Source organism: Aythya ferina (genome assembly GCF_964211825.1).
Source record: "Aythya ferina genome assembly, chromosome: 1".
NCBI classification, from domain to species: Eukaryota; Metazoa; Chordata; class Aves; order Anseriformes; family Anatidae; genus Aythya; species Aythya ferina.
Genome location: NC_140296.1, coordinates 87,121,245 through 87,136,241, shown reverse-complemented (window position 1 = coordinate 87,136,241; position 14,997 = coordinate 87,121,245). Strand labels below are relative to the sequence as shown.

General features: G+C 34.2%; 1 protein-coding gene across 12 annotated transcripts in view; it reads left to right on the top strand.

Annotated features, from left to right (window-relative positions):
• DMD (dystrophin) overlaps positions 1-14,997 on the top strand; it is a 1,246,037-nt gene that overhangs the window by 509,728 nt on the left and 721,312 nt on the right. For all 12 annotated transcript variants that reach the window (XM_084515490.1, XM_084515483.1, XM_084515486.1 and 9 more), the window contains 3 exons: positions 124-211; positions 7,186-7,427; positions 8,950-9,130. In XM_084515490.1, coding sequence (XP_084371616.1) covers positions 124-211; positions 7,186-7,427; positions 8,950-9,130 — 511 coding nt within the window. The remainder of the gene's footprint in view (positions 1-123; positions 212-7,185; positions 7,428-8,949; positions 9,131-14,997) is intronic.

Here is a 14,997-nt window from a genome sequence, read left to right as displayed (position 1 = left end):
AGGCTGGCAGGGAAATGTGGCAGATTAAATGGTCTCAAGAAATCAGAAGACATCCCTGAGATTAATTACTTCTTTCTTCAAAATTCCTCTTTTGAAATACTCACCTTTCCTGTCATGCTGCAGGCCATCCAGCGAGAAAAGCCTGAGAAGTACAGAAAACTGCAAGATGCCAGCAGATCAGCTGAGGCCCTGGTGGAACAGATGGTGAATGGTAATTACATGGGAGTTGATTTAGATAATCTTCTTAGGGATTTGATAAACGCACAGGTTTATATTTATCACAAGAATTATATTAGCAAATACTGTCTAAATGGAACAGTAAAGTAAATTGCATTATATTTCTTTTATTATTTCTGAATGTTAAATCTTTTAATTAGTAAAGAGAACAGAATCTTAGAACTTCAGTATCATGAAAATAAATGTGTGTAAAATGAACTGTATATTAATAATCTGGTCTGCATAGGGACTAAAGTTGTAATCTTGTTTTCTGAGTATGCTAAGCTTTCGAAGATACATTCGTTCATCAGTTAGAAAACTGACAGCATTACTCTGAACAGTTTGAAAGAAGTGTTTTCTGACTTTTCTTATAATATGCTGTATATTTTATTATATACATTGCTGTAATGTTCTGAATTATATAAAATATAATTTTTAATGGATTTTGGAAGAGATTTTTTTGGCATTTGGCAATTCAAAGATAATAAATATCAAAGCTTATAAAAAATCGTTGAAAAGAAAATTAGTTGCAAGTTTTTTTATTTTTTACCATTGAATGTTCCAAAAAAATATTATTATATTATTTCATTTTTGAACCTCTGACTCTTTTTAAAGGAAAAATAGAAAACCCAACAGAAAGATAGGTGAAAGTAAAGTCTGTGATGTCATTGTCCTTGATATTAAAGAATTTCTAATTTTGCAATAAAATATTAAACATGGGCACTATCTGTCATACTGATAGGCCTACCAAAAATGCAGATGTTGACACTGAGCTTCACAACATGTATTTTACATTAAATTGTTTTATTAAAGAATCAAGAATTTAATAAGAATTTAATTGCTAGGACTGAAATGGTAAGCAAAGCAAATTTGAATCCTAAGATTATCTTGCTTAAGTATGGAGTTGTAATACTTTATAAAAATGGGAATCCTTGTGTTCTGGGCATATTTAATTACAATTACTGTAACAACTGTTGCAAGGGTTCCCGTCTCAGGCTCAGTGAATAATCTGAAGGAAGGGAGTCTGGTCCGCGTGTCTAGTATGCACCCTCTCTTGCACCCTCTTTTAAATCCTATGGCTGTTTTCCGTGGCTGATCATAAAAAACAAACAAACAAGCAAAGGCTCTGTCTTTTTTGATGTGATTTCTGCTGGGGAGAACGGGCTGTACAGGTTTTATTTCTTTGGCCATTTGCAGGCTCGCAGCTCAGGAATTCCAGTTTCAGCTTCATTAGATTAAGTATCCGAAATATTGTCATGTTCACAAGGTTCTCTTTTTTTCTCCTTCAGTCCTTTATGTTTATTTGTAGCTTATCAGTATTGTGATCTGAACTGTGGATAGCTGTGCATATAATTATTTCAAGCATCTCACAAATCTCTTTTCAGAAAGCATGTATTTCAGTTAGGATGTAAACTAGTATGGTAGTCTAGTTAAGCCAGCATGATTTTGTTTCCTGACAATTGCTTTGAACTCTGTATCATGCCATACATCATAGTAGCCTTGGTAGTAAGAATATTCTGGCAAGGGTGACAGGTTAGGTGTCTGTATGAATGAAGATCCTTTTTTTGTGATGATTTTAGGGGAGAAACAATTCCTTTGAAAAGAGATACAGTTCCTCTGGCCTAAATTGTTTCTGGGACTATCAGCTACTCCACTACTGCAAACGCAATTTGAAGGATAGTATTTTGAAATGGTTAAATAATGCAGTGATCACCACCAGGTGAGAGCACCAGAGAGTGGAATTAATTTAACATTACTTGAGAAGAACTGTAAAATGATTTTTAAAAAGAATTTTGTAAATGACATAGGTTGCTAGGTGTTCAAAATTGTGTTGAGCACAGAGGAAGTTAACCACAGGGTTCAGCCTTGGTACTTCTACAAACAACACGTTTTCTGTTTGTCTTTACATCCAAATCGTTATGCTCAAATGAAATTGCAATTAGATTATCTGTAAAATGATACTGAACTAAAAGGTGTGTAAAAAAAATATCTCACCATTAAACCTACACCTTATACTGTAATAAACTTAAGGGGCTTTATATTTTACACAGTGATTCAACTAAGTTTCTCTAGTCTATGTGTGGTTTGTCAAAATTTGTTTGGGACATACAGTCTTCATCTCTTTATTATTTTTCTGTTGATTTCTGTGTTCATTATGAATAAGAGGAAAGATTATATCACAATAGAGTTTTGTTGCAGAATCTCCAAAATAAGGTTCGTCAGAGCAGACTGGCTACATACCTGCCTCTTCTAATGCTGGAACTCTTTTCCACAACATGGGAAAAAAGTGGAATTAAAAGTGCCTCTTTGGGAGACACATAGTTTAGCATCTGGTGGAGGGAACATGTACTCTGTTATCGTGAATGAAGAACCTTATTAAAGTTCCACAATTATAATTTACAAACCTCACATGATAGTGCTCCTATCATTATTCTGTGTGGTACTTTCTTTAGGGAAATCATTCAGTGATGTAGTTGATGGTTGTCATGCATATTACAGTATTGCAGTGTAATCTCTAATTAAAAGACTACCCAAGGCAAACAGATTTAAGATGAAGATAAGTTGTAAAGGCAACTGATAACAATTTAACTGCATTGCTAATTTTTATTTACTATATGTCAACTAGATCTGGACTAAAAATGATTGGAGTCCTAAGAAGATTCCAGTCATACTAACACTGTCTTTTTGGCTTTGCTTACATGTAAGGTGTGCTTTCTCTTTGCTCTTAAAAAAAAATAATAATAAAGAAAGAAGTAAAAAGAAAAAAAGAAAAGAAAAAATAAAAAGTTTCTGAATGTACTAATGTAACATGAGGAGTATGAAAACATGAAGTGATCTGTTGGATTGTAAGAGAAAAATTCATAATGGTGGTGAATTTCATTGCTAAATATAATATATTTATTTTCTTGCTTTTTATTGTTTACTGTGGTAGGAGGGGGAATAAGTAAAAAAAAAAACAAACAAAACAGGATTCAAATTCCAGAGAGAATCGGGTTTATTTATTTAGAGTCTCATTTATTTGTTTTGTAGCACTGAGGAAAATAATCTGAGGAAGTGTATTTATATAGAGCAGCATACCTGCCTTATGCTTTCAGCCATTGTCAGCAAAAGTATTCTGAGCAGAAGGAGCTTTGATTTCACACAGTGCATGTGTTCTTAAGTTTGTAAGCAGTGTATCTATAGGTTAGTACCATTTGAAGGACTTTTCTTACCACAGAAAAATCACTGTTGCCTTACTCTTACCCAGTCACCCATCTTCTACATGGGCTGTACTCTCCCTCTCCTTGCCCATGCTGTTAAGAAGCTTGATGATTACAGTCAATGAAAACTTGTATCTCCTGTTTTCCATTTTAGGAAAAAAATAATAATCTGATATTGTACTCTAAAATGCTATTCTAAAATAGAATAACAAATTCTCTGATGGATGAGGAAAACAGTTTAGCAGTTTGAGAGGACTCTTGACTATTGTAGTGATTTAGAATAAAATAGGGCATTGAGATGAATACTGAGAATGTTGATAAGCACCATTGAAATGAATACAAATGAATTTGTTGTGATAAAATTCATAATGGTTAGGTACCACAGACTGAAGAAAGACACATAATATCTTATTTCATTGAGTTACCATTTCACATATGCTTATGAGTCAAAAGTTATAAAAACACAGATAATATTGCATTATTCTATCACAGATCCATAGCAAATGTTAAATACACATATTGCTTTATACTAAGTGGTAATTCCAAAGTGCTTCCAAGTAAGGTGTTGCACAATTAAAAATACTCAGGCACAATTTGTTTTGCACAGTACACATGATAATAAAATGAGTGATTCTACTTCAGGTAGTGATCTGTTTCCTCTAGAAACAGATCTATTTATTCACTGATTATATCAGCTCTTCATGATTATGAAACATGAAAATATTATTCCTAAATAATATTATTATTATATAAAACATTATTCCTAAAATAATAGTGTTTTACCAGTGTGTTCCTTCTCCTGATTCTCAATTTTTGTTATGTCTTGTTGCCACACATGAAACATAATGAGGGTATTCATGTTACCATCATGAATGAAGGCTGAGGGTTGCTAAAGTTGGTAAAGATAATGAAGAAATCACTATTTCAGCACAAGTAATGTCCATTTTCTCCATCCTTCTCAAAATGTTATTCTGACATTTGATAGATAACATTGTGTTGCCTGAGCTGCCTGTGAATTTTGAGAGTTTTAAAAGAGCATCCCATGGAGATTTTCAGATGGCTCTTCACTTCAGCATGTTACGCTGTCTAATGGAGGTGTACCTCTCTATTCTTTTACCAAACATGTTTCTCCACACTCCAGTCTTGTACTCCTACTTCAGTTACATGAATAGCAAAAGCATTTCTCTGTTCATCAGCACTTCTAGAATCACATTTAGATTGAAAGTTTAGATATTAAAGAATTGAAGAAAATTGAATTATATTTTGTATTTTCACATGCATGTTCCATTACGAGGAACACAGCAGTGAAAGGAAGAAAAGAGGATCCGGTGAATCTAGATTTTCATCAGAAATGCAGTCCACTGTGAATCCTTGAAAAAAATATTACAGGGAAAAGTATTATTATGTATGGAGAGTCCATGACTGCACTTCCCCTGGTAATCGTAATCTTGCCTAAGGGTACTTTGGAGACTGTGAAAGCTGAAAAGAAAAGAGAGGAGGAATATAAATAAAAGTGATCTTAGTGCACCATCCTTCTCTGCCAAAGTCATAGGCAGTGTCTTAAATGTTCAGAGGTGATCATGAGCACAGTGTCAGGGATGTCTGATCTCTCTAAAGAGTATGCAGCATTTTTATAACCAAAGTTACAACAGGACAGAAGCAATTGTTGAAATATAACATAGTTAAAGGCTTGTCTTCTATATGTGTGTTTTGTTTTGCTGTTGGTAAGATTCATTACCTATGTGCCTGGTCAACTTTGTTGCTGCACGGACATGCTTTGTCATTCAGGTTTATGCTGCCTCTTCACATGTTGCTGCATATTAGACATTACACTTTAAGAAAGCGAAGTAGTTCTGGAACAACATCTCCAAATGGAAAAAACACAAAAAGACCTGACCACTGATGGCTTCTATTAAGATGTGTCAAAATACTGTTTACCTCTTTAAACTTAAGTTTCATTTTATACCCTTGCTCAGTCATTAAACTGTACCATCCATTTTATAGAGTGCAGCATGCAGCTGATGCATCCACCATAGTTGCCATTATGTCCCAGTAGTCCTGGGCTTCTTATTTTTCTGCATTATTGCTTTTACTTTTTGTAGTGATGTAAAATTTGCTTGGCTAGAACAATATCCTAGGAACAGAATATGTCCAGGGATCTGCTGCCACGTACTGCAGAATCATCTGTTTCAACGTGACACTGAATGAAATAATCCCAAACTGAATTCAGAATAGCGTTTACCCAGAACTATGGACTCCACAGCGGATGTGATCCTGGATTATTGTTTAGTGTGATTTACCATATAGATTATGGCCATTCCTTAGAAAAAATGTTACAATTAGTTTTCAGTACTATTTTAAATAAGGCTTTTAGCCATAATTGAGGCTCATTTTCTTAATCCTACACTCAACAATTGCACATTAACTTCACAATTTTGTATCCCTGATAAGGAATTTTTCCTGCAGATTAGGAGTACAGTATATAGCCAAGTTAAACTATGTCAATAGTATATGAAAAATCACAGGGAAATTTTTTGTTTTATTTGCATTTAAACACAGTTTTAAGAAATACAAAACCTCCCGAAATCTGTTTATTTTGATAAAAGCATAGTTTTTATTTTACTGGTTAACTGATGTATGTCCTAATGATGATGCTATTAAAAATGTCCTTAAATACATATGTGATTGAGAAGTTTATTAATTTTGAAATCGGTATCAGCTCTATTGCTATGTTTATGTCATCCCAGTAAAAACATGATTATGGACCACAATTAAAATTCCCCTGAAAAATAAATGAGTTTATAAATTATTAATTAATTGTAATATTAATATTAATACGTTAATATTATTTTGAATTCAATCTAAGTTCAGCTTTCAAAATAATTATAAATGTTCTTGAAAGATTCCTTTGCTCATTCTTGATATGCCTGACACTCTTCACTAATTATATAATACATATTTTTCCATTAAATAGTTCTAAATATTTGCCTTTTCTTTAATAACCTAAGTCAGTTTTCTTTTGTGAACTGTAATTTAAGACCGATAACTGAACAATAGACAGAAACAGGCAAACTATAGTAGATGAACTAAATCCTGAATGAAAATAATCATAAAGAAATGTCACATACAGTTTCTTGACTCTGAGTCTTTCTTTGCTTGATGTCTACTGATGGCCACTGTTGGAGACAGGGTACTTGCCTACACTGTGCTTTGATCTGATCAGTATGATTATTCTTTAACGCTTATGGTATTTCTAGACTAGCACATAATGCAAAACTTGAGGGTTGGATTACTACAAATATCAAAATAACTGTGGAACCTAATTTCCATTCATTTGAAATTAAAAAACAAAAGCAAAACAAACAAAAACCACACACAACAATCTTACGTGTTAAAATCTAGTTGACATCCAGACAGAGCTTTCAAAATCCAACTATAAGGCATTTTGTTATTTCCTACAGCACTGGTAATTAGCTTTATGTATTTTATCTCCACTGTGTTTTATTCCCATTCTTTTACCTTAATGCACTTTATAATTAATTCCCATAGCAAAACAAAACAAAAAACCCTGACAGCAACTTAAAACAGTTTTTAAACTTTTTCCTCTGCTGATATGTAGCATCTGTATGTTCAGGACGATAAATCATTATTTGGGTTTATTAGCTCTCAGATGGAGAAACTGAATTGTTAGAGTATTTTGAAATTAATTTACTTCTTTGTGACTTATTTATCTTTAAGTGTTGAGCTTCTTCTTCTGTATTCTTTCTAGAGGGTCTGAATGCTGACAGCATTCGACAAGCCTCAGAGCAGCTGAAGAGTCGCTGGATTGAGTTCTGTCAGTTGCTGAGTGAAAGGCTGGCATGGCTGGAGTACCAGAATAACATCATTGACTTCTACGGCCAGCTGCAGCGACTGGAGCAGACAGCAATTACTGCAGAAAACTGGCTGAAAGCACAACCAACACCAGCAACAGACCCTGATACAGTAAAAGCTCAGCTGGAAAAATGCAAGGTTAGAAATTCTATTTTATTATATTGTACTTCCTGTTTTACCAACAGGTGGCCACATTGTCACCCACAATATTTGAATATAAAAGTGGAAATTGGACTCCTTATGTTTCCAAGAAAATCATTTAAAATACTTATTCAAGGAAGGGAAGGAATGGTAAATGACAAGGCTATAGAACCTAGTATGTGGGTATTTAAAGTTCTGTCCTAAATATTTAGTTATTTTAAAATATTTACATCCCTAAAGTTAGGGAATGAAGCTCCTAAACTCTTTCTTTTTTTCCTGCAAGGATCTATTTCTTTGGTTCTTCATTAAGAAACTGTTGCTTGTTATCTCTGGCTGTAAGGATCTGGGCCTTAAAATTGTCTTCATTGTCAAGTCCAAAATCCCGCTACTGCAAACCACTTTACTTGTTACATGCTCTGCGTTTTGGTGCAGGGTTGATTGGGTAGTTGAAAGGAGGAATATTCTTTTGTCATCATATGACAGAATTCCAGGTGTTTGTACAAAAACGGTCACACACATTCAATCATAATTCTATATAAATGTTTTCCGTTGTGTGCTGCACCATTGTAGAAATTTGCCCATCTTTCTTGCTGTGAACAACTCTGTGGGCAGGGGTTGTGTCGTGACAGTCACTCTTTGCTGTGTATTTTTGTTTTGAACTAGCATATGGAGACTTTTGAAGGGGGCATAAGTACATTACCAATTTTAGAAGTTTGGTCAACCTCTGAGGAATAGTTTAAATGTGGAGAGCTTCTTATATATGCACTCACTTCCTAGCTAATACTGTTTGACATGAATCCGTTTTGTAAATTGAAATGTAGTTATGCATTATAAATTTCATGGCATGCTTGTACAAGTTTTTTCTCTATCAAATCTCTGGTTTTGGAAGCTCTCAAACTAAACAATTGTTTGAAAAACACATTTAGAGATCTCTTCATGCTATTATTTCTATTTTCACATGTTTCCAAGCTGGCATTGTGCTTAGAGGGGTTCTCTGGTTTTCTTGCAGAAAGCTTCTGTTAGAGAAGCTCTGCTACAAACAGAACATTTAACTTACCCAAAGATGCTAACTTTCTTTTTTTTTTCTTTTTACTTAGCAGTTGCTAGTGTTAAAATCTGTTTAAGGTCTCCAGAAGGCATAATAGCAGAATCTGAACCTAGAATGTGTTACTGTGGGGCTTTTGGAATTCTAGGTAATCTAATGGAGACGGGTCCAGGACTGTGGGAAATGTGGAGTTTTTATCTTCCTGTCTCCACATGAAAGGGATGTTCCTCAGGCATGGAGTTTGAATGTACAATCTATCTCATTTTCTTTGAGCATTACACTTCTAAAGTGTTAATGCCATGCGAAAGTAAAATATTGCTGAGATTTGTGCTTACTATTACTGATGTAGTTGGAAAGAAAACAAACAATTTTGTAATGTGCAGTGAAATGGTGATTTCATGGCACTAGTGATTTCGAGAACAGCTTTATCTTGATTTTTTTTTTTTTTTTTTTTTTTTTAATCCAAACATGCAGGACGAAATCATCAGAATGTCAACCCTTCAGCCTCAAATTGAACAGCTAAAGGCTCAAAGTCAGGCACTGAAAGACAAAGAACAAGGCCCAATGTTTTTGGATGCTGACCTTGCTGCTTTTACCAGCCATTTCAAACAAATACTTGCTGACATGCATACCAGAGAAAAGCAGTTACAGACCAGTAAGTATTCACAACAAAAGGTCAGTTTGCCTGACTAACATGCAAAGAATAGGCGTGTACATTTTTCTTTCCTTTTGTATTTGCTTTTGTTACACTAAAACAGTAGTACGATTTAGGTGATCTTTTTGCAATTGAATTAGCCTTTTAGATATTATCAGTACATCATTCATACAATATTAATAGGAAAACAAGGAAAACTTCTGAAATAAAGGTTATAGTTAGTGTAGTTCTCCCATTAGATTTACTCTTTATAGCACGTATTTGGACAGATTTAGTGGTATGTTTTGGCAACATAAAGCTTTATTTAGTTGGATTATGAGACCGAGCTGCCTCTATCTCTGTCAATAGAGAGGAGAGTTTAATTTCAGTAATGAATCTTCACTAAACTTATCTGGAATAGAAATGTAACTCCATAAAACTCATTAAAAAGAGTAGCTGTTTTAGGGTATCTATTTTTTCACCATGTGGTGAACTGCTCCTTTTCTTTAACATAGAATATGTTTGGTAGTTATAAGATTATTTGAAGTATTTGTAATAAAAGGGATTTTTAAAAGGGAGAAGATGCTATACAAAAAATGAAGGTGACTTTATTACTGATAATAAATACCTTTTTTCCAATGTATTCCTGATACTTAGCATGCCAGTGACTACTTTCTGTATTAATTATAAAATTAAAAGAAAGGTATCAGATAAAAATATAAGCTTACATTTTCTCAATAGCAAATAAATTATTTTCCCCTCAAACCAATGATTGTACTGTTTTGAAATTAGACATAGTGCTAGCTCCTTCTAGTGGATCTTTATAGTATTCCTCCTGAGTTTGTTGGAGATGTTTGGAATGATTCCTTATTGTTGTGCTGCTGTAGTTATTTCACACATGCACACACACAAACTGAAGAGCTGATTATGCATAAGGGAACTGAGAAAATTAAATACAAGTATGCAACACCATGTGATGAAAGAACAATTTGTAAAAATTTAGTATTAAGGACTGTAAATTTATTCGTAACACTGAAGATGGCCATGAAATGGATAATATTTAACTATTGCTAATGCCACACTGTGTTACATATTGAAATTATTTACCATTCTGCCAACAGGAAAATATGGAAAATATTAGCTTCCTAATGATTTATTCAAGACATCATGTTGTGTAATTGCTGTTTTTTCGTCACCTGATTTTACTACAGCAAGACCTCAAGAACTTATCAGACGGTTATTACTGTAAGAGAAATAGTGTGCATTGCCTGACTTACACTGTCACAAAGCAGGGGTTTTGCTTAAGTTTTTCTTGGCAGTAGCTATTTGTTCCCACTCCTGTGCTGCAATATGCTCCCATTTGCTGTCCAGCTGCAGAAGTAGATGTCCTTCAGTGGCAGCACTGAACAGGCTGGGATGAATGTCCTAAACTGATAGATCACAGAAGGCCCTGGATGAATATTTTACAGAACCATGGTCTCTTGTTCTTATTTTACGTGGCTGTTCTGCATCACAAGACTTTCATCTAAAATGGTTTAGCTGTCAAGATGAGACTGTTTTATTTAATACGGTATATGTCTGTAATGATACTTTTGGTGAGATCACAGAATCAAAGAATATCCCGAGTTGAAAGGAACCCATAAGGATCATTGAGTCCAACTCCTGGCAACACACTGGTCTACCCAAAATCTTAGACAATGTGACTAAGTGCACAGTCCAACTCCAACAGGCTTGGTGCAGCAACTACTTCCCTGGGGAGCCTGTTCCAGTGTGCGACAATCCTCTCGGTGAAGAAACTCTTCCTAATGTCTAGCCTAAATCTCCCCTGCCTCAGATTAACACCATTCCTGTGGGTCCTATCACTGGTCACTAAAGAGAATAGATTGGCACCTGCACGTCCACTCCCTCTCACAAGGAAGCTGTAGACCATGATGAGGTTCTCCCCTCAGCCTCCTCTTTTCCAGGCTGAACAGGCCAAGTGACCTCAGCCACTCCTCATACATCGTCCCCTCTAGTCCCTTTACCATCTTCATAGCCCTCCTCTGGACACTCCAACTGTTTTACATCCTTTTTGTACTGTGATGCCCAGAACTGCACACAGTACTCGAGGTGACGCCGCACCAGCGCAGAGTAGAGCAGGACAATCACTTCCCTCAACTGACTAGCAATGCCATGCTTGATGCACCCCAGGATGTGGTTGGCCCTACTGGCTGCCAAGGCACACTGCTGGCTCATATTCAGCTTGCGGTCAACCATAATCCCCAGATCCCTCTCTGCAGGCCTGCTTTCCAGTGTCTCATCGCCCAGTCTGTATGTATAGCCAGGTCTGCCCAGGTGCAGTACCCGGAATTTGCTCTTGTTAAACTTCATGCAGTTGGTGATCGTCCAGCTCTCCATATGATAACATCAGATAATGATGTTGCTTGCTCTTTATTTTTCTTCAGAAATTTTAAAAACAGTTTTTTCAAAGTGCTAACTTCATTAGATAGCTCTGCTCTAGATATGAATGACCATGATGGTCATGCATTATTTATAATCCCATTTCAGGAAGGTCTTAGGAATCAAACAATGTAAAAAACAAAACACAAAAAAAACAAGCAACCAACCAAGCAAACAAACAAAAAACTAGAAGTTGAACCTTAGAAAATTTCAAAAAGTCCTGAGTGTTTTCTATTAGTTTCCATGACTATTTACTACTGAACCGAGAAAAGACTGTATCCCATGTCTTTACTGTAGTCTTAGTTTAATAGAAAATGCTGGAATTGCATTTTGGGTATTTCAGCTTCTTGTTTGCATAAATTCTTGATTCTAAATTTTTGATTCATCATTAGTGTTTTTTGTTTTGTTTTGTTTTATGTTACTTTACTCCATTATCTTTCTGTCAAATAAGAGTATTTAGATAATCTGTTCTGGTTTGCTTACAGGGAATTATTTCTGGCAAAAAAATAGTTTTCTCTAGTTCTAGAAGATTGTCTCCCTCTTTTTTTTTTTTCTTTTTTTTTTAAGGTTTGGTTTAGTTTTAAGGTTCATGAGTGTTTAGCAGCTTCTTTATGCTGCACAGTAGATAAATAAAATATTAAAGATATCTCATTTTCTCAAATGTTTTTATGAGCCTGCATGGGATAATGTCCTTTACTATGTACTTCACATTTTCATTTTGCTCCAGAGTAAAAATAAATTTTTTTAAGGATGGGAAATAAAACCACATACAAATTTTGTATATATATATATACATAGAAATATATATATATGTATTGTTACATTATATCTTGTAGAACTGGAGAGGGCTTCCTTCTATTTCTTTGAAGAGGTGAATAAATTAGAGAATTGGAAGTGTTAGAGTACTTGCAGAACCTTGGCTGTGTATTATATGAGATTCTTTAAGACACTTAAAGACACTTTAAGACACTTGAGACACTTTAAGAAACTTTGAAAATTCATGGTGAAAGACGTGACAGAAGGGAATCACAACTTTCATGAAATCACTAATATAAAGACTGATAAATAGCTTCAGAGATGGGTATTACAAAATAAGCGAAACAAATTTTTGTAAAAAAAAAAAAACACACAACAGAATATAATATAGTTATAAACACTGCAGTTGATACTGAGGAGATTTTTATGGGAAATGCATGCAATTTTATCTAGACCATTTGTTCCAGGCAATAAGTCTCTATTGAAATGATCTCATAGGTTGTATTCATTGCCTTTCTTCTTTCACAGTGGTGCAATGAACAGTGGGATTTCTCCTGATGGACAGGAGATGGACATTGTAATATATCCAGTGGGATTTGGTATTGTTGAGATAACTGTATTCTCATTTCATTTCTGTTTCAGGAAACAAACAAACAAACAAACAGAAAATCCATTCACACACACAGAAAAATGGAAAGCCTAGTTTAGTTACAGTTTGGGTTGAGGAATTGCTATATCTTTATATATATATATATATATATATGTATATATATATATATCAGAATCTATATTAATACTTTATGCTCATCATTTGGACTTCGATCCACAAATATTATTGTGGCAAAACAAAGTTTAGAATAATAATAAATAGGTCTGGATGTGTGTGTATGCTATGAGCATGGGGAATTTAGAAACACTGCCTATAGTGAGATCAAAAATGTGTTAGATTTTAGACAGATAAAATTAGGTAACAAGGATTCCACTGCAGGAGTTTGACTGAATTCTCATGATTGACATCCACAAGTTGCAAGAACAGTATAGGCAATTGTTATCCTAAAATACGTTAAGATGCTTTCTTGTGGAGGAAAATGCTGATACATCATTAAAAGTAAAATCTATCTCAGAAAAAGTTATTGAAAAGTAATATTTCATTACTAGTAATCTGGAAAAGTGAAATAGGAAAACTATTGTTTCACTGAACTTTAAAGCGCTTTTAAAATATAATATTTAGTAGCCAAATTGGAAAGCCACTAACTTGATAAAATTGACATCTAAAATCCTGCTTGAACTCTTAGTCCTTCCTGCAAATAGTAGAGAACTGCATTAGCTAAAACTGGAAAAAAAAATGTTGTCAATGTTTTAATGATTCTAAAGTTATTATTGGCAAACTTTCAGGACAAGAGTTTTGTGCAGTGTGCTGGAGTTTGCTATAACAGCAAATCTTATGTTTTGACCTGTTCTGTGATGTTCCTCACTACTATTGAAAATAGCAGTTCTTGTATATAGCTGCCTGAAGTCAGAAAAAATGTTTTTTAATTTAAAGGAGAAAATTGGTATTTATAGAAGTGAATCATTACATCAAAATACTGAATTCCATTTCATATTTTTTAAATAACAATGCAAATTAAGAGTTGTATACTTTATCATATCTGAGCAATACAATACATGTATAATGTCTGCATTTGGAGTGATGAGTTTAAATGTTTTCTATTCTAAAATAGAAATGGTTCGGATTAAATGAGTCACAGACAATGCAAATATAACTAAGGGAATTAAAAGTTTTAAAAAGCTATTTCAATAGACCAGCTGTTAACAATGGTGTTGAGATGAAAAATGCCTGTTTTCTGTGTTTGCAAGCATGTATTATAATTGCTTTCTGTGTGCATACAATACACCAGAGGGAAAAAAAAAAGGTTGTCTTCCATGGTAGCAAGTCTTGGCTTTTGTAAGTCTGCAGTTGTACATTATAAATCAGATCAGGCAGGATTTTGAAAAGAAGAAAGTGCACCATACAGTATGCCCACAAGAGAGAGACCTTAAGTGGACCTGATTTGTGTATGTTATGATGTCTTGCTGACAATACAAGTTTTTCAGGTAACTTTCTGTTGATAGCTACAAAATTAAGTTAAAATAAGCAGTGCATTCTGCAAAGCACTGCTTTATGAAAATGTAAGCAAGCTTGCACTTTGATTCTCTCCTTTGTCAAAATCGCTTTTTGGACAGTTATATCATTTTCCAGTACAGTTCCTTCTGAAACATTGGAGACATAAAGGAGATAAAAATAGGTGTTACATTTTTGAGCTTTTATGTACTTTATTGTTATGTCATACAAGTTTGAAATTTTTCAATGAATTAGCCATGTTATTTGTCTGTACTTTTCTCAATGACTGTAGAGGAAACTATTGTTGAGGGAGTATTGCACAGGGAGTATCTCTACTAATGAGCTGGTGTGCATTCCAGATGTTGTCTATTTAATGGTAGCTGTAATGTTGTTGTAAGAAGCACAGTTCAATAAAATTCAGCTTTAACGCAGAAGAGAGATTCATCTTCTAAGCTTTTAACAGATGTCTTAAACAGAACATTTTACTTGAAAAGAAGCATTTAACACATGAACACAAGCCATAAAAGGGAATGCTGTTTTCCTACTGTGTTTCTGAAATTAGATTTTGGGTTAAGTACAATGGTTTGTATGT